This window comes from Macaca mulatta, chromosome 10, assembly GCF_049350105.2.
Source record: "Macaca mulatta isolate MMU2019108-1 chromosome 10, T2T-MMU8v2.0, whole genome shotgun sequence".
Classification (NCBI taxonomy): Eukaryota; Metazoa; Chordata; class Mammalia; order Primates; family Cercopithecidae; genus Macaca; species Macaca mulatta.
In genome coordinates this window covers 33,413,221-33,432,270 of record NC_133415.1, presented here as the reverse complement: position 1 = coordinate 33,432,270, position 19,050 = coordinate 33,413,221, and the positions used below count along the sequence as shown (strand labels likewise).

Genomic DNA, 19,050 nt, shown 5'->3' with positions numbered 1-19,050 from the left:
CCTCGGCCTCCCCAAGTGCGGCGATTATAGGCGTGAGCCACCACAGCTGGCCCAGTTTTTGCTTTTCAAAGTAAGTGATAATGCATTTCACATAAAACATTAAGTCTACTGCATACATAATCCTTTTATTTCCCAAATGAAGGCAATATAAGAAGATTCTGTATTTTTCGAGATAACTAGAAGGCTTTAAGCACCCAAGATGCCCTGATTTCAAGGTAGTGAAATTTTATTAATTATCAGCTCCTCTACCATTGATGTGTTTCACAGGAGGAAAACCCCCAAGCCTGTATCGTCGGATAACTGGAAGCACCACTGCAGCAGGCCCTCGGGCAAGGGGGCCACACAGCCTTCCTGGGGAACATGCACAGTGCTGTTGTGCGTTCCTAGTCGCATGAAGACAAAGGCTTGGGCATTTTCTTCCTCTTGGTGTGTCTGGCACTGTGGGTGATGTTACCGAGAAGCTCTGGTGCTCAGGGGCCTCTTAGTAGGGCACACTAAATATAACTTTTGCTAAAACTTTTGGAATTAAGTTGAATACTATTGATGACACTTTGCCATGAGCTTAGTGACACTTGTTGAATATTTAAGGTAACACAGCAGTTAAAGTGAGATAAGATTCCTTTCTAACAATCCCATCAGGTTTACCTTTCAGAGCTATCACCTTAGAGGCCGGATTCATGATGGCACTCTCTGCAGAGATAGGCCGTCGGATCGGAGCCATTGGGTCACTCATGTCAATGATCGTGACCTGTGCCTGCTCACCAGCTTTCTCTCGGATACATATGAACTTGTCAGATTCCATGGTCAGTGTGCTGAACCCAATGTTGGCTGGATTAATTCCAAGGTTTTGGAGCTAAACAGAAAAAAAGCATTTGATTAATTTTTTTTTCCTCTGAAATGGATTGACCCTAGCCAACAGCAAAGGAGGAGGAGAAGTTAAATAAAATTTAGAAAAAAGTTAACATTAGGTAAACACTTGAAGCAAACATTAGCTTGCTTTTCTACACCTGTAATAGATCCACCCAAGCCTGTGAATCAATTCTCAAGGGGATGATCAACCCACAGTGGAGATAAGACATGTGCAGGATGACACTAGGCAGTGTCAAGGATGCCACAAGTGAGACAGACAGGAAGAGATGAGTTGGGGGTGAACTCCCAAAGAACACCATCAGATAAGGTGTCACAGATAAGCCCACCACTGACGAGAGCTTTGGAAGGAAGGCGGTCTTGGAGAGGTGAAGGCGAGGGAAGCAGAAGGGAAAAGGGGAGGAAACACAAAACCTGGTTTCTCCAAAAGGCAAGAAAAAAGAATTGGCCAAAGGTTTTTGCTTAAATATTTCCCTAGATATCATCAAATCTGTCCAAATCTGATTTGAAGGAATTTCTAAGTCAGTGTCAATACTTCCTGGAGAGTCTGAGGTTAATAAGAAAGTCAGCAGGTTGGCACATCTTCCAAGGCTGATGGATTCCTTCAACTGTGTAAACTGAAACCAGGCGCCTTTCTCCAAAGGCCATCTTATACCAGTGACTGGGCTAAATCAAGACCTGTTAATGGGATAAGCTTCAATGAAAAACTCTGAGAAAACACACACTCAAGAAATGTTTATCATTCCCATAAAGCACCAAGCTTATTTCTACAAATTTCCCTGCTCTGACCTACCTATAAGACACCTTTATTTATTTATTTATTTTTTTGAGATGGAGTCTCGCTCTGTCACCCAGGCTGGAGTGCAGTGGCCGGATCTCAGCTCACTGCAAGCTCTGCCTCCCGGGTTTACGCCATTCTCCTGCCTCAGCCTCCCAAGTAGCTGGGACTACAGGTGCCCGCCACCACGCCTGGCTAGTTTTTTGTATTTTTTAGTAGAGACGGGGTTTCACCATGTCAGCCAGGATGGTCTCGATCTCCTGACCTTGTGATCCGCCCGTCTCGGCCTCCCAAAGTGCTGGGATTACAGGCTTGAGCCACTGCGCCCAGCCGACGATACCTTTATTTTTAAACACTGTTCTGTTCAGCTCCAATTCTACTGCTACTGATTTGACCATTTAACATCTGTTACCTTGTGTAACCTTGAAGAGGCTCACACTAGCAACAAAGATCATGGAGCACTGTGTTAAAATCACCACCACCCTTTGGAAGGAACACAAGTGAGACTGTTCATACTGCGAGTATAACTCAGGACGGTGCCTTGTTTGTCTTTTGTAGCAGAGTCTAGCACATACTGGATGTTCCAGCTGCTGAGTGGAGCAGGCTACACGACAACAGGTCACCTCATCTCATCCTCCTGTTAACCCACTGAGACAAGCATCTCACATACACTTTACACTTGGGAAAAACAAAGTGTTGGGGTTCAGAAATCTTTCAGAAGTTACAAAGCTGATTAATGATGGAGCCAGGTATAATAAAGCCTGTGTTCAGACCACAATACTGAGTTCTTTGAAATTCATATTCCATTTTAACACAGAAAAGATAAACTAAGTGGTGATTATGTTCCCAAATGAGTCCACCAAAACAAACAAAAAACAGATATAACAGCAAAAAAACAAAACATTACTTCATAGCTGCAGTGAAATAATTTTTTTAAAAATAGAACTTGCCAATTGATATTGCCATTATTACAAGAAAGTCCCTTCATGTTCCAAACTTGGGTTATAGCAAAGAAAATAATGCTAGCAGTGGTTTATGAAGGATAGGAAAAACCAAAGTATTTTTCCTGTTCTCACACATCCCTCAACACAAGATTTCTAACACCAGATGTGTGGGGGTTTCTCCAGCAGACACCACCTGGATATCCTACAATTTAATTCAATTCTAACAATATATACCTAGAGATAGTATCAGATCCCATAGGCTGAGGGCTCAGTCCCATAAGACTGACTCCACTTCAGACACTAATCGCAAGCCCCAGGCTGCAGCCTGTACTTCTGACCATCCAGCTATAAACCAGGGTTCCCATGACCTTCTTCCTGGGTTTGACTAATTTGTTGGAGTGGCTAACACAACTCAAGAGACACGTTTCTCATTTATTACAAAGGATATTACAAAGGACACTGATGAACTGCCAGATGAAAGAGGCGCTTAGAGAAAGGCGCAAGGGGTGTCCTTGCCTTTTCCAGCACACGGCTCTTCAGGAACCTCCACGTGTTCAGCTATCATGGAGCTCCCGAAATCTATCTACACATCAGCACCACACTATTTTATTTATGGAGGTTTTGTAACATCTGGTAGGGCCTGCTGTCCTTTGCACTTGTTACTTTTGAAATTTTCTTAGGTATTATATTGCTTAACTTTTTTGTAAGTCTAAAAAAAAATTTCAAGCCCCCAAATAAGAATATGGGGGTCATCTGTGGCAGGCGAAGTCATGAGACTGGATGGTAGCACCGAGAGAGACCGTGAAGAGTGAGAGAATGGCTTGGGAGCCCAGGGCACAGAGCCCCAGGACACACCAAGGCTTAGAAGGGAAGCAGAGGAGCAGCCCATGAAGATGGACATAATTTACTCACGTAAAGTTAACATACTTAAGTAAACCAAGAATAAAAGATAACAGAAGTCCCACAAGTGCAACCACTGATACTTAGTAAACCAGGAAACCACATTAGCACAACCAAAGAAAACCTCCCAGTGTCACCAACTTTCTCACAAATCAGCCATGTTCAAATTCCATCATCCTCTCCTAGTTTAGTTCCCTGCTGGATTATACAACAACATCCAAGGTCATAAATTCCTGGAGGACACAGATCAGATTAGTGGGGTTTTTGTTTTGTTTTGTTTTCTTTTCTTTTGTTTTTGAGACGGAGTCTAGCTCTGTCCCCCAGACTGGAGTGCAGTGGCGTGATCTCAGCTCACTGCAACCTCCACCTCCCGGGTTCAAGCGATTCTCCAGCCTCAGCCTCCTGGGTAGCTGGGATTACAGGCAGTCACCACCACGCCCAGCTACTTTTTGTATTTCTAGTAGAGATGGGGTTTCACCACGTTGGTCAGGCTGCTCTCGAACTCCTGACCTGTGGTGATCCGCCTGCCACAGCCTCCCAAAGTGCTAGGATTACAGGCTTGAGCCACCACTGGCCAGATTAGTATTATTTACTCTGTCTGCAAGTAATAGAAAAATCCTGAAAAACAGAATAATACAAATGCCCTAGAAGTTACTTTGTTTGTTCATTTATTTATTTATTTATTTGAGACAGTCTCACTGCGACGCCCATGCTGGAGTGTGATGGCACAATCTTGGCTCACTGCAACCTCTGCTTCCTGAGTCCAAGCAATTCTCCTGCCTCACCCTCCCGAGTAGCTGGGACTACAGGCATGCACCACCACACCCGGCTAATTTTTGTAATTTTTAGTAGAGATGGGGTTTCACCATATTGGCCAGACTGGTCTAGAACTCCTGACCTCAAGTAATTTGCCTGCCTCGGCCTCCCAAAGTGCTAGGATTTACAATATTTATTAAAAAAACAGAGGACAGTGGGATTCCAGAAGATAAGACTGGACTGCATTTGAGGTTCCCCCTCCAAATTCTACAACATTATCCATCAGATTTGTGAGCCCTTTGAAAAGAAAAACATGAATACCTGCAGCCAATGTGGGCTCACTAAGAAGTCACACCAAACCAATCTAATTTTCTTGAAGTCAAGTAAATGTGGTAGAATAAATCTTCATTTCAGCAAAGCATCTGGCTTACCTCAGCTGAGGTAGCCAAAGTAACTTTCATGGGTAATCAGTCCCCTACTCCAAGCCTTATCTGTGGCATGCTTATAGAATAGAGAGCTTTGCTTTGTATTTTCATGTTTACTTAATCTCTTCTTTATTCTCAGAGTCAAATTCAGGTTCTCCTCATTTTGAATCCATCAAAACACTGAGCTCATAAAAGCCCAAACAATGTATGAAACAAAAGACTCTTGGAATGAGATGGAAAAGCATGAAGTGAGCTTGTGTCCACAGCTGAACTGCACCTCAGTGGTGCTGGCCACATTGACCTCTGTCCGTCTGCTGCCAGGGCCCAGAGCTCAGACCTTAATCATCTGCTGGTCAATATTCTGAATAATGACTCTACCCAAAGTCAAACACAGCGACTGTTTCATCTGATAAGGGTATGCTTTGAGACTGTCAATATACTAGAGTAACAAACAGAATCTTAACAGATTTGAAAGGACTATGAAATTAAAAAGATAAATGTACACAAATAAAATACTACATTTGTGTTAAGTATTAAAAAAAAGGTCACAGCTTGCTTCAAAAAGCAGCTCTAATACATAAAATGTCAACCAAATGCAATGCACAGGCCTTCTTTGGATGCTGATACAAATAAACCAAATGTACGAAGCATTTGAGACAAAGAGAGAAACAACACTGACAAGATACTGGATGATACTGAGAAATTACTGATTTTTTTTTTTAGGTGTGATGTTATTAGAGTTAAAAAATAAAGAATTCTTGGCTGGGCACAGTGACTCATGCCTGTAATCCCAGCACTTTGGGAGCCCAAGGCGGGCGGATCACGAGGTCAGGAGATCGAGACCATCCTGGCTAACACGGTGAAACCCTGTCTCTACTAAAAAATACAAAAAAGTTAGCCGGGCGTGGTGACAGGCGCCTGTAGTCCCAGCTACTCGGGAGGCTAAGGCAGGAGAATGGCATGAACCCGGAAGTTGGAGCTTGCAGTGAGCCGAGATCAGGCCACTGCACTCCAGCCTGGGCGATAGAACAAGACACTGTCTCAAAAAAAAAAAAAAAAAAAAAAAAGATTTCTTAGTGTATATCAATGGATGAATAGATAAAATACAAAAATTAGCCAGGCATAGTGGCGGGCGCCTGTAATCCCAGCTACTTGAGAGGCAGAGGTAGGAGAATCACCTGAACCCAGGAAGCGGAGCTTGCAGTGAGCTAAGATTGTGCCATTGCACTCCAGCCTGGGCAACAGAGCGAGACTCCATGTCAAAAAAAAAAAAAAGTCACACAAAAAGACAAATATTGTATGATTCCATTTATATCCAGTATGTAGAACAGTCAAATCTACAGAAACAGAAACAAAAAGTAGATGGTTTTAGGGGGAGGAGTGTGAATGGGGGAGTCATTTCTTAATAGGTATGGAGCATCTGTTTTACAAGATGAAAAGAGTTTTGGAGATGGATGGTGGTGATGGCTGCACAACAATTTGAATGTACTTAATATCGCTAAAGTGTACACCTAAAAATGGTTAAGATGATAAATTTTATGTTATATGTATTTTACCACAATTTTAAAACTTGGAAAAAAATAACAAAGAGTTCTCTCTTGGAGATACATCCTAAAGTGTTTAAGGATAAAACAAGATGTCAGGAATTAGCCTCAATATAATTTGGTAGCGATTGGAGACATAAGTAAAACAAAGCTGGCCATGTATTGGTAAGCAACCCATTCTTGGTCTTGTCGACCTATCCGGATTTTCTGGCTTTAGCAGAATAGGACCGGATGCTCTCCAGACAGAGCAGTGCATGTAACTGGGCCTGAGTTTTCTAAATTGTCATTTTGTTCTCAGTTTGGGGATCAATATTGGGTTAATATGGTGACATTCTGATTTCAACTCCAAATATCAAGAATTTGTAACCCTGAATAATCTGTATCCAACCTCTTGAGCATAGTGGGTTTTTAAATAATAGTAGTTGAGTCAAGTTCCTTATCTAAGAGCATATATACACATGTATGGCATTTGAAAAAGGTAAAAGGACCTCACAAATAAGACAGTGTCTTAACATCTGAGAATAGTGGATCCAAAAATAAGATAAAGACTATCAGATGAAATTAAGACAGTAGTTCTCAACCAGGAGTGCTATCCTGCAGTCTTCAGAAATGGGAAAGGGGCAGCCAGGCGCGGTGGCTCACGCTTGTAATCCTAGCACTTTGGGAGGCCAAGGTGGGCAGATCAGAAGGTCAAGAGATGGAGACCATCCTGGCCAACATGGTGAAACCCCATCTCTACTAAAAATACAAAAATTACCTGGACATGGTGGTATGCACCTGGTCTCAGCGACTTGGGAGGCTGAGGCAGGAGAATCGCTTGAACCCAGGAGGCACAGGCTGCAGTGAGCCGAGATCGCACCACTGCACTCCAGCGACTGGCAACAGTCGCAAGACTGTGTCTCAAAAAAAAAAAAGAAGGAAAAAAAAGAAAAAGAAAAGAAATAGGCAAGGGGATCGGGCGCAGTGGCTCACGCCTGTAATCCCAGCACTTTGGGAGGCCAAGGTGGGTGGATCACTTGAGATCAGTTCAAGACCAGCCTGGCCAACATGGTAAAACCCCGTCTCCACTAAAAATACAAAAATTAGCCGGGTCTGGTGGCATATGCCTGTAATCCCAGTTACTCAGGAGGCTGAGGCAGGAGAACCCAGGAGGTGGAGGCTGCAGCAAGTCAGGATCACGCCACTGCACTCCAGCCTGGGCGACAGAGCAAGACTCTATCTCAAAAAAAGAAAAAAATGGCCAGGCACGGTGGCTCAAGCCTGTAATCTCAGCACTTTGGGAGACCGAGACAGGCGGATCACGAGGTCAGGAGATCGAGACCATCCTGGCTAACACGGTGAAACCCCGTCTCTACTAAAAATACAAAAAACTAGCCGGGCGAGGTGGCGGGCGCCTGTAGTCCCAGCTATTCCGGAGGCTGAGGCAGGAGAATGGCGTAAACCCGGGAGGCGGAGCTTGCAGCGAGCTGAGATCTGGCCACTGCACTCCAGCCCGGGTGACAGAGCGAGACTCTGTCTCAAAAAAAAAAAAGAAAGAAGAAAAAAACAGAAATGGGCAAGGGTAGTTTTAATAGTACAATGAGTGGAGAACTCATTCTCTATTCATTTAGCCAGGAATGCTCAATACAGTACAATCCCACAAAAATAACTTTTCCATTTAAGATGCCAGACACTACTGTGAGTTTTTCTCCATATGCAGAAACTAAGTCCCAGAAAAGTGATGTGCCGAAAAGTCAGGTTTTCTTTTTTTCTTCTTTTTTTTTCAGACAGAGTCTCACTCTGTCACCCAGCCTGGAGGGCAGTGGCACGATTTCGGCTCACTGCAACTTCTGCCTCCCGGGTTCAAGTAATTCTCCAGCCTCAGCCTCCTGAATAGCTAGGACTACAGGCGCCAGCTACCATGCTTGGCTAATTTTCATATTTTCAGTAGAGTTTTGCCACATTGGCCAGGCTGGTCTCAAACTCCTGACCTCAGGTGATCCACCTGCCTCAGCCTCCCAAAGTGCTGGGATTATAGGTGTGAGCCACAGCACCCAGCCCAGGGTTTTTTTTTTCACTAGTTAGCAAAAATAACCAAGGATTCCTGATCCCTAGTACATTATTCTGATAGGTGACCTAGCTACACACATTTTTTAAAAAATTTTCTTTCTTTCTTTTGAGACAGAGTCTCGCTCTGTTGCCAAGGCTGGAGTGCAGTGGTGCAATCTTGGCTCACTGCAAAGTCTGCCTCCCACATTCAAGCTATTCTCATGATGCAGCCTCCCAAGTAGCTGGGACTACAGGTGTCCACCACTGCACTGGCTAATTTTTGTATTTTTAGTAGAGACAGGGTTTTGCCACGTTGGCCAGGCTGGTCTTGAACTCCTGGTCTCAAGTGATCCACCTTCCTCGGCCTCCCAAAGTGCTGGGATTACAGGCATGCACCACTGCACTGGACCTTTGCTACACATTTTAAATGGCATATATAAGAGTTAACTAAAGAAGGTAAAGAAGATGCTGTTTAATGATCCTTTTCAGTTCTCAAAGCCTGCAATTAAATCAATCAAAATTCAAATCTGACACTGGGGGCCAGGCATGGTGGCTCATGCCTGTAATCCCAGCACTTTGGGAGGCCAAGGTGGGTAGATCACTGGAGGTCAGGAATTTGAGACCAGCCTGGCCAACATGGTGAAGCCGGGTCTCTACTAAAAATACAAAACTTAGCTAAGCGTGGTGGCACACGCCTGTGGTCCCAGCTACTCAGGAGGCTGAGGCACAAGAATCGCTTGAACCCAGGAGGCAGAGGCTGCAGTGAGCCAAGATTGTACCACTGCACTACAGAGAGAGACCCTATCTAAAATTAAAAAAAAAAAAAATCTGATTCTGGGGAATATGCAAAAAGAAATTACTCATCTGATAGTCCTGTGGTTTCTATGTATAAGGGGCTTAAGGAAGAGGTCTAACTGGGAGGACTACAACTGTGTTTATACAAGAGCATTAGTGAGAACACCAACTGCCTACATCAGTGAAGCCAGAATGCTTAAGTTGCACTGAACATTCCCATGTTTTCACACCTCTGCAGACAGCAGTATTTTTTCCTTCTGTATCTGTATCCTTCCCAGTCTCACTCACTGCTTTATCCTTGTGCCTAGCACATGGATGGTAAACAAGTAGTAAAACAAATTACTTTTTTCAGGGCAGTAAAATTTAGTTCATCTACAGTTTTTAAAACATATTTTGAGGGCTGGGCATGGTGGGTCATGCCTGTAATCCCAGCATTTTGGGAGACCAAGGTGGGTGGACCACCTGAGGTCAGGAGTTCGAGACCAGCCTGGCCAACATAATGAAACCCCATCTCTATAAAAACACAAAAATCAGCTGGGCGTGGTGGCGGGCACCCTTAATCCCAGCTACTTGGGAGGTTGAAACAGGAGAATTGCTTGAACACGGTAGGCAGAGGCTGCAGTGAGCCAAGACCACGCCATTGCATTCCAGCCTGGGCAACAAGGGCAAAACTCTGTTTCAAAAAAATAAATGGGTCGGATGCGGAGGCTCACACCTGTAATCCCAGCACTTTGGGAGGCTGAGGTGGGCAGATCACAAAGTCAGGACATCAAGACCATCCTGGCCAACATGGTGAAACCTCATCTCTACTAAAAATACAAAAATTAGCCACACATAGTGGCATGCACCTATAGTCCTAGCTACTCAGGAGGCTGAAGCCAGGAGAATCGCTCGAAGCTGGGAGGTGGAGGCTGCAGTGAGCTGAGATCGCACCACTGCACTCCAGCCTGGTGGACAGAGCGAGACTCTGTCTCAAGAAAATAAAAAAAAATTTTATATTTGAAACTTATCAACAAGCCTTTCCTAGCCTAAAGAGGGAGCTTTGTAAATGAGGGCCTATGAAGAATGTTGACACTAAGGTCTTTTCCAAAACTTACATTCTAGGAGTAGGTTAGTTCGGGGATAGTTAACTACATTTATTTTTATTTTTTTTATTTTTGAGACGGAGTCTTACTCTGTCGCCCAGGCTGGAGTGCAGTGGCCGGATCTCAGCTCACTGCAAGCTCCGCCTCCCGAGTTTACGCCATTCTCCTGCCTCAGCCTCCCGAGTAGCTGGGACTACAGGCGCCCGCCACCTCGCCCGGCTAGTTTTTTGTATTTTTTTAGTAGAGACGGGGTTTCACTGTGTTAGCCAGGATGGTCTCGATCTCCTGACCTCGTGATCCGCCCGTCTTGGCCTCCCAAAGTGCTGAGATTACAGGCTTGAGCCACCGCGCCCGGCCAGTTAACTACATTTATATAATGCTTTACAGAACTTCTCTCAAGTTACACCATTACAGGTTTTCTGTATTTTAACACCAGTGCACAAGACTCTATATTTATCCCAGTTAAATGTCAACTAGTTGGATTCTGGCCTGTCAAGATCCATCTGATTCTAATTTCGTCGCTGAACTTTGCTATCCCAGCTTTGTGGCATCCTTCTTCAGCCTGCCAAGAGTGATGGTCATCTCTCTGGCATGGAGGCCAGCAGCAGGCCTCAAGAGAAGCGGAAGAAAATGCGGGAGAAGAGCCTGCAAACTCAGTAAAGTCTCAGTGAAGAAGCAAGGAAGGAAAAATCAGAAAGATTGCAGAAAGATTCCCCCTTAGAGAAGTGGGTGACAGGGTGCCAGCAACTACTACCCTAGGGAATACTGATAAACATGTCAGATAGATGCAGTGATCTGTCTGTGATCTTCAGTGTGTTAAGTTACAAAAACAAAGGGCAGAAGCATATTTAAAGCAGGATTCTCTTCATCATTTTTGGAAAGATATAGTGGATTCATTAATAGTGGTTTCCCCTGAGGAGAGACAGAGGTTGAACTGAAAGATTTTAATTCCCATCAGACTTGCCCCTGCAACAGAAATATCTGAGTGGAGAGGAACCTGGACTCAGACCCTCCTAGGACTTAATTCTTTCAACCCAATCAACTAAGAAAGCACTGGTTTATGCAGCTTAGGCTTCTGAACATTTAAATGTTCTATGGTGAAGATTTGTTTTTCCAAAGAGTCTCCATTCAAATTCATTTACTATTTGGTCACTCACAATGTCACAGTGGTAGGCACTCCCATGAGGCTCACCCTCCCAGACACCCTGGCTGAGGCAGGTTACTCTCCTTGCTTTGTAAATAAACAAGTTAGAAGGCAACTAACTGGCCAGTATGTATTTCCAATACCAGGAGCAGTGGTAGGCCAATAGGCAAAATTTAACAGCTTACATGGTATCTTAAAAAGATATTTTACATTGGAATGCCATAATTTTAGGATGCAATGAGCCGTCTTAGTACATTTGTCTTAGTACTATTGTCTTCACAAACCACTTCACAAAATGACATAGCTACGTAATGGCAACATAAACCAAATATGAACTGGCCTACTATGGGTACGTGTCCCCTTTTGGAGCATGAGCCCCAGGAGCCTCTCCAGACACACACGGGTGTGTGTGGATGGGAACTGTTTTCAGTTCAAGCTCAATCTACACCTTCACAGTTTTACTTTCCTCCCTCTTTCCTGAATGATTAATACTGACTAACATGCAGAAGACGGGTTCACCTGGGCTGTGTGTGAGACTCACCTGGGAAGGAATACCAAAGCTCCATCTCCAGCACTCAGAGCTTTGGATTTAACATCTAGCAGAGATATGTTTAAAGCTGCAGGCCATTCTCACATGCAGCCTAGGTAGAGAAGCTCTGGTTAAGATCTTGACCATCTTTCTCCTACAATTCTAATGCTCAAGATCTCTACATCTGTTTCGAACATCACCTCAGAGACACTTTGAGGGAACATGTTTATGTTTTCTGTGTATTGAGCTATGACACATTTCACAGCTTACAAACTTGCAGCTGCTTTTTTGATCTAGCTAGGGGGAATTGCTTAAGGCTCAAGAAAATTTTTATGTCACCAAACTATTCAACCATTCCTCTTCTGAATCAAGATGTCCTAAATTCTCAGCCCATCCTCAGATATTACAAATAGCAATACCCTTCCAACTCTGATATTTGAATATTTCTAAAAAGTTCAAATAGTAGCTCCTGAGCTCACAATCCAGTAGAGAAAATGAACAGCTACAGTACCCTGGGAAGAGGGTCATTATAAGAGGAACCCCAAAGAGGCACAGAGGAAGAACTCCTAACTGACAAATCAGGGAGAGCTTCCAGAGATGGTGTCATTTTCACAGATACCAGAAGGCTCAGTAGGAGTCAGTGAGTAAAGAGGGGTGAGGGGAGAATGTGTTCTGGCAAGGACACAAAGGGAGTAGCAGCAGAGTTGAGCAGGTGTTGGGCTAGGAAGAACAGGAAAGAGCACGTGGGGATCAGCCTTTTCATGCCAGAGGAAACACAAAACCACTCCCTGAAGGACTTTAAGCAGATGCTCATCCTTGGAGAAGATCACATTGCCTGTGTGCTGGAGAATGGACCGCAGGAGGGCCAGACTGGAAGCAGAAGGACAAAGCTAGCATGACCATCAAGGTGGGGAAGGATGGCATAGTTTAGGGAAATGGCAGTCATGATGACAGTAGCAGAACAATGCCAAAAGTAAACAGGAGAAAGGGACAACAGGATGGGGAAAACACACCCTAGGCTCCTGGCTAGACACTGGACAAGATACACATCTGGGGAGAAAGGGAACCCCATTTCTGAACACTGTGTTTGAGGAACCTGCTGACCATTCCCTGGCCGCCTTCTGTGGACAGCTGTCACAATGGCAGCTACAGCTCATAAGGACACAGTGCTTTACAGTAGTCCCCTCTTATCTGTGGTTTTTTCACACTTTGTTACCTGCAGTCTGAAAATATTAAATGTAAGATCCCAGAAATAAACAATTCTTAAGTTTTAAATTGCATGCCATTCCGCAGAGAGTGATGAAATCTTGTACCAGCCCACCCAGGACGTGAATTATCCCTCTGCCCAGCATATCCAGCTGTATACACTGCCGGCCCATTAGTCACTTAGTAGCGGTCAGTTACCAGGTTGACTGTTGCAGCATTACAGAGCTTGTGTTCAAGTAACCCTTAATTTACTTAATAATGGCCCCAAAGGCCAACAATAGTGATGCTGGCATATTGTTATTATTGTTCTGTTTTATTATTAGTTATCATTGTTAATCTCTTACTGTGCTTCATATAAATTCACCTTTATCATACATATGTATGCATAGGAAAAAAAAGTGTATAAAGGGTTCAGAACAATCTGCAGTTTCAGGCATCCTCTGGGGGGTCTTAGAACATATTGCCCATGGGTAAAGGGGACTACTGTATTATGTCATTGTTTAAAGCTTTACATTTATTAACTCAAAACCTCACAACTACCTTGTGAGATAAGAAGTATGCCTTTTATTCTTATTTTATAGATGAAGATATAGAAGCACAAAAAAGCTACAAACATTGCCCTAAATCACACAGCCAGTAAGTGCCTAAGTCCAGATTCAATGCCTTCAGTTTGGCCTCAGTTTGTGCTCTTAACCAGGACCTGCTACTGCCTCTCAGGCACACAGCAGTGAAACTCCAAAAACACTCAGATGGCTTGGGAACACCGAGTTTATGGGAACACAAAAAATCACCAGCAGCATGTCCTGAATGAAAAAGTAGAGGGGCTCAAGACAGATTCCAAGCTCATCCACAAGAGGCACCCACAGGGCAGTGGGTGTGGGCAGAAAGGAAGGAGACACCTTGGGAAACTGTGGGACCAAAAACAGTAGAGAAAGGACCCTCAGGAGGCAGTAAAGTACAGCATCAGATGCGGCTGGACATCACAGAAGACACGTGTGCTATGATGGGCTTTATCTCATCTATCTCATCTCATCTTATTTTTTGAGACGGAGTCTTGGTCTGCTACCCAGGCTGGAAAGCAGTGACATGATTTCGGCTCACTGCAACCTTTGCCTCCCGGGTTCAAGAGATTCTCCTGCTTCAGCCTCCTGAGTAGCTGGGACTACAGGCGCGTACCAACACGCCTGGCTAATATTGTATTTTTAGTAGAGACAGGTTTCACTGTGTTGGCCAGGCTGGTCTCGAACTCCTGACCTCAGGTGATCCACCCACCTCGGCCTCCCAAAGTGCTGGGATTACAGGTGTGAGCCACCATGCTCGGCCTGATTTTATTTTTTATAGCAAAGATTAGCCAACTGCAGCCTGCTTTTGTATGGCTAAACTAAAAATCATTTTCATATTTTTAGAAAGTTAAAAAATGTAAGAATATGGGACAGAGACAGAATGTGACCCTTATAAAAAAGCCTGCAGGATGACTTGTAACCTTTGCAAAAACAGATTCAGGGGAAAAAATGGAGACAGAAGCCAGACTGCAGGTTACTGGGGAATATAAAAATAATGAAGCGCTATAAAGCAGCTCTTTCATGATATCCAGCTATAAGAGAAGTTTCGTGGGGACAAGAGCGGGGGAAGAAGTTTGCTGGTTGTACAGATGGAAGAGAGGTGAGCATTGCCCAACACAAACACGAAGAAACCATGAGAGGGAAAGATGAAAATACAGCAAAGAGAGGCTATGACTGAACAAGGCTCCCTTTTAGGGAGGAAGGATACCAGATCCAGAGCATAGACAAGAAAGGACACCTACTTTTGAGGCAACAGGAAGGCAGGAAAGGGTGGCTGCAGACAAGCGTCTAAGTCTGCAGCCATAAAGGTGAGAAACATCCCAGTTATGGCTTTAGTTTTCTCCAAGTCATCTGCTGGTTGCAAGGTAGGAATGGCAGGATTGGGATTTAAGGAACAGGCTGAAGTTTTGAAATGTCTGTAGTGAAGGCAGTGTGTGCTGACTCAGTGTGTGCTCTACAGAATGTAGAGCAGCCTCAAAGACCCAGTCAGTGTTGGAGACCACAAACCACACACTTTCATTCACGTGGCTGCCCACAAGCCACAAGCATTTTCCAGATAATGGAACATATCAACTCTGACGGACATTACAAATCCTGATGGACATTAGAAACGCTGATAGACACCCAAAATGCCTTATTGCTTTCTTGCTCTTTGAAAAGAACATATTTAGACAGTGGTTAAGCACAGGCATTGGAGTCAGAGACCTGGGTTAGAACTCAAACTTTGTCACTTACTAGCCGTGTAACTTTCGCTGAATGAATTATAATATGAACCTCAGTGACCCATGGTAGAAAACAGGATATCACTACCTGCCTCAGTTATCATGAGAATTAAATTAAACGAGATTTATAAAATACAATAGTCAGTGGCAAGAGAAATGGCTCAATAAATGATAACTACATCATCTCATTATTATGAGCAGCAGCAGTATTTTGCTACCTCAACATGACTGGCGCTGGCTCAGCTTAGTGGCAGAATGAAGTCCAGGGGGACAGATGTCGAGGCACTTCCACCTCCACACAATTTCCACTGTGTCACTAACCAAGCGACCCTGGCAGGATCCTCTGGATATCAAGTTTCCAGTCTGCAGAATGAGGGGACCGGACTGGTCACTACACAGGTCCCAAGGCCTTTCCCGTCTGCATCTAGGGCTAACAATGCTCTGCACTGTGAAAACAGGAACTTTCAATCAAGCACGTTCCTCGATGTACTACTTTGTAGTCAAAAAGACTGGAGTCTGAATCCTGTTCTTATTGAATGAAGATGAGTTCAACACTTTTGAGACTCGGTTTCCTCATCTACAAAAGAGTAAGCGAATCGCAACGAATGGGAGTGTGATGATTTAACATGGAGCACTCAGGGAGGAGCCGCTGGAGACCCTCCTCTGTCGCACCTCCCCGGGTAAACGAGGGGACCAGCGCCGTTCCCGGGCAGACCCGTGAGCGGCCCGCAAGGCGCCCGACCCAAGCCTTTGCTCAAAGCAGGCGACCAGTCCTTATGTTCCTGAGCACAAACAAACGGAGAACAAACTGGGACCTTATTAAAAAGGCAGGCTTTGGAAGTGTTACTGCATTGAAAAGCCCTACTTCGGCTTAGCCCTGAGAAATTTTTCTCTTGGGTCACGCATGTTCACGGTCCTCCCAGGGGAAGCCGCCCTGGGAACGAAAACAGAGCACAGAGGCAAACTCAGGGGCGAATAAGGACCGGAGAACACCAAGCGGGGCGTGGAGCTGTGGGATCGGCGCGGCCCTCGGGTTGCCCCGCCTGAAGCGGGAATCTGTGTGCGTCCTCGCGGGCACTGAGCGGGGCGTCCCAGGGGGCGTTCGCTTCCACCACCAGCGTTCCCCAGCCGGCGCCCGCCGGTAACGGGCTTCGGCGACGGCACCCGAGCGGGTCCTCGCGAGCGGCCGCCGCGCCCGGGACCCCGCAGCCCCAACCCAGGTGGGAGGTCAGAAGTCGGCGCGGCCAGCTGGCCAGCGGCTCAGCGGGGCTAGGGGCGCGGGGTCAAGCCTGAGAGGCCGGCCGGCGGAGGCGCGGCTGACAGGACGGAGCGCGGGGCGCATCCCCCGGGCCCTCCGGGCCTCACCTGGAAGTGCTCTTGAAAGCGAATAGGGAGGATCTGCGCCATGGCTGGTGCGGGACCTAGGCAGCTGCGGCGGCGGCGGTGGAAGCGGCAGGGATGACCGCCGACCCCTCGCGCGGGCTGACCGGTGGCGACGGCGCAGGCGCAGTTGTTCCGACTCCAGGTCCCGGCCCCCGCCCTCCTCCTGACGGCGCCCTGGCCCCCACCCCCTCCGCTGCCCCTCCCCCGTCCCTCGTCCCTCCCCTGCCCCTCCCCCGCGCCCCTTCCTCCCGCCCCTCCCCTGCCCCCGCTCCCCCGCCCCCGCCCCGCCCCCGCCCCGCCCCGCCCCCGCCCCCGCCCCGCCCCCGCCCCGCCCCGCCCCGCCTGCGCAGATCCCTCCCCCCGCTCCGAGGGTCCGCGGAAAGTAGTCCCGCGCGCCCTCTGCCCTGAAGCGGTGTGCGCGAGGTCCCCGAGTGAAAGGTTTTCAGGGGATAAACCCTGACAGGGTCTGCGGCGGTCCTTGCCCAGCGCCTTCCACATGTGGAGCGGGGCAGTGGTGCTAGTTCTGCCTCCAACTCTGGACGGTTGAGTTCAGGGCCACTTTTTACGCAGGCACGGATGTGACAGAAACATGGAAAAGGGCCTTGGAAGAACCACATGTGCCATATAACGAACGACCTCTTGGTCTGAGGAGGACCGTGTATATGACGGTGGTCCCATAAGATGATAACGGAGCTGGAAACTTCCTGTCCTCTGGTGAGGGCTTAGCCAAGGACATTTCCTTCCCTGTATTTGGAGATAACACGGTACAGGTGTGTCATTACGGGTGCCGGCGGAATTCTGCACCTCACACGCGGTGCGGGTGTACAGCCTAGCAGCAGCGGACCGCATCAGCTGCCTAGTTGTGTAGTGGCTGTGCCATCTGAGTTTGTGTAAGTTCCCTTGTGAGGATCCCACAGCCGAGACGCATGCCTCAGAATGCATGGATGCATGGGACACGTGACTGTACCTGTTACAGACGTGTTTCGGCGTGAGGCTCGGTCCCTGCTCCTTTAAGAAATATCTTTCCTGGCTCATGCAGTTTCTAGAGGACACTGTGTTGGAATATCAATGCTAAGAGTCAGCGAAGCTCATCTAGCAGCAGATGACCAGCCCCAGGCCAGTGAGGATCACCCAGAGTGCCCGTGGCTGCACGACAGTAGTAGCAGGTCGAAGCTGGAGCCCACACCTGGTTTGCCCAGCAGCCAGTTGTTTTTCCGAGGCACCGTTGGCTGAGGTGTTTTGCATACAGATGATTCAGCTGCATAAAAGATATCTGTCAGGAAAGGGAAGCCCTTGGCATTCAGCACAGGCACTCCTACGGTGTCATCGATAGCCGTCTCTGCTGCTTTCCTTGTTGCTCACTGGTAATTTTAAGATATGAACAGCCCACCTTGAATAAGACAAGGATGGTGCAATTATTTGCGCAACGGCTTGACCATCTAGAAGCCAAAAATATATTAAGGAATAGAACAGACTGTTCACTTTCAAGTTAAATCTCTTTTCCACTATTAGCCAAGACCTCTGCAGCCTGCCGTTTCTAAAATCCGTGTGGCCTCATCCGCTAAATATAGAGCTGGATTTTGCTGTGGGTAGTACTACATTTCCCAAATCCCTTTATTTTGGCAGTGATGCCTGTGACTCCAAGTACCCTTTACCCCAAACATTATATAAATCTTTTAGTAATTAATACCATCACTCCCTAAATCACCTTCCCCAGGGCTTTTAGGGGATTAAAACTAAAAATTTATACCCAAAAGAAAGAATTTGGCCGGGCGCGGTGGCTCAAGCTTGTAATCCCAGCACTTTGGGAGGCCGAGACGGGCTGATCACGAGGTCAGGAGATCGAGACCATCCTGGCTAACACGGTGAAACCCCGTCTCTACTAAAAAATACAAAAAAACTAGCCGGGCTAGGTGGCGGGCGCCTGTAGTCCCAGCTACTCGGGAGGCTGAGGCAGGAGAATGGCGGGAACCCGGGAGGCGGAGCTTGCAGTGAGCTGAGATCTGGCCACAGCACTCCAGCCTGGGCGACAGAGCGAGACTCCGCCTCAAAAAAAAAAAAAAAAAAAAAGAAAGAATTTAAGAAAATTGTAGTTAAGCAAAGTGACAGGATTGTTAATAAGTTGGGACCTCAAGTGAGGATTAAGTTTCAACATTAATTTTAGAGGAGACACAAATCTTTCTGTCTCTTCAAACCATAGAAGAGACAGAAAGCACATCAGTTATTTGACTAGACAGAAGTGAATATAAGTGATAGTTATAGTTAACAGGAAATAAAATTAATATATTTGTAAAAAAACTAAATGTTCTGACTTGAAAGGGACTTTACTATTCTCATCACTTGTAGGTAACTTGCTAAGTAACCCTTAAAAAAAACTTTCAA

General features: G+C 46.2%; 1 protein-coding gene and 1 long non-coding RNA gene across 10 annotated transcripts in view; one reads left to right on the top strand and one right to left on the bottom strand.

Moving 5' to 3' along the window:
- The window catches only part of CLTCL1 (clathrin heavy chain like 1), a 115,678-nt gene extending 97,256 nt beyond the window's left edge, over nt 1-18,422 (bottom strand). For 8 of the 9 annotated variants that reach the window (XR_013399580.1, XR_013399579.1, XR_013399581.1 and 5 more), the window contains exons 1-2: nt 16,651-18,422; nt 646-853 (exon numbers count right to left, since the gene is read on the bottom strand). Coding sequence is in view for 5 of the 9 variants with exons in the window: in XM_077950785.1 (XP_077806911.1) it covers nt 646-853; nt 16,651-17,166 (724 nt within the window). In the remaining 4 variants the exon portion in view is untranslated. The remainder of the gene's footprint in view (nt 1-645; nt 854-16,650) is intronic. The other variant, XM_015149701.3, reaches the window with a different exon arrangement.
- LOC144331981 (uncharacterized) lies at nt 447-16,742 on the top strand. The gene is made up of 3 exons (XR_013399639.1): nt 447-1,804; nt 9,906-10,234; nt 14,653-16,742. It is a non-coding gene; the product is annotated as an uncharacterized LOC144331981 (long non-coding RNA).
- Nucleotides 18,423-19,050: the final 628 nt, after the last annotated feature.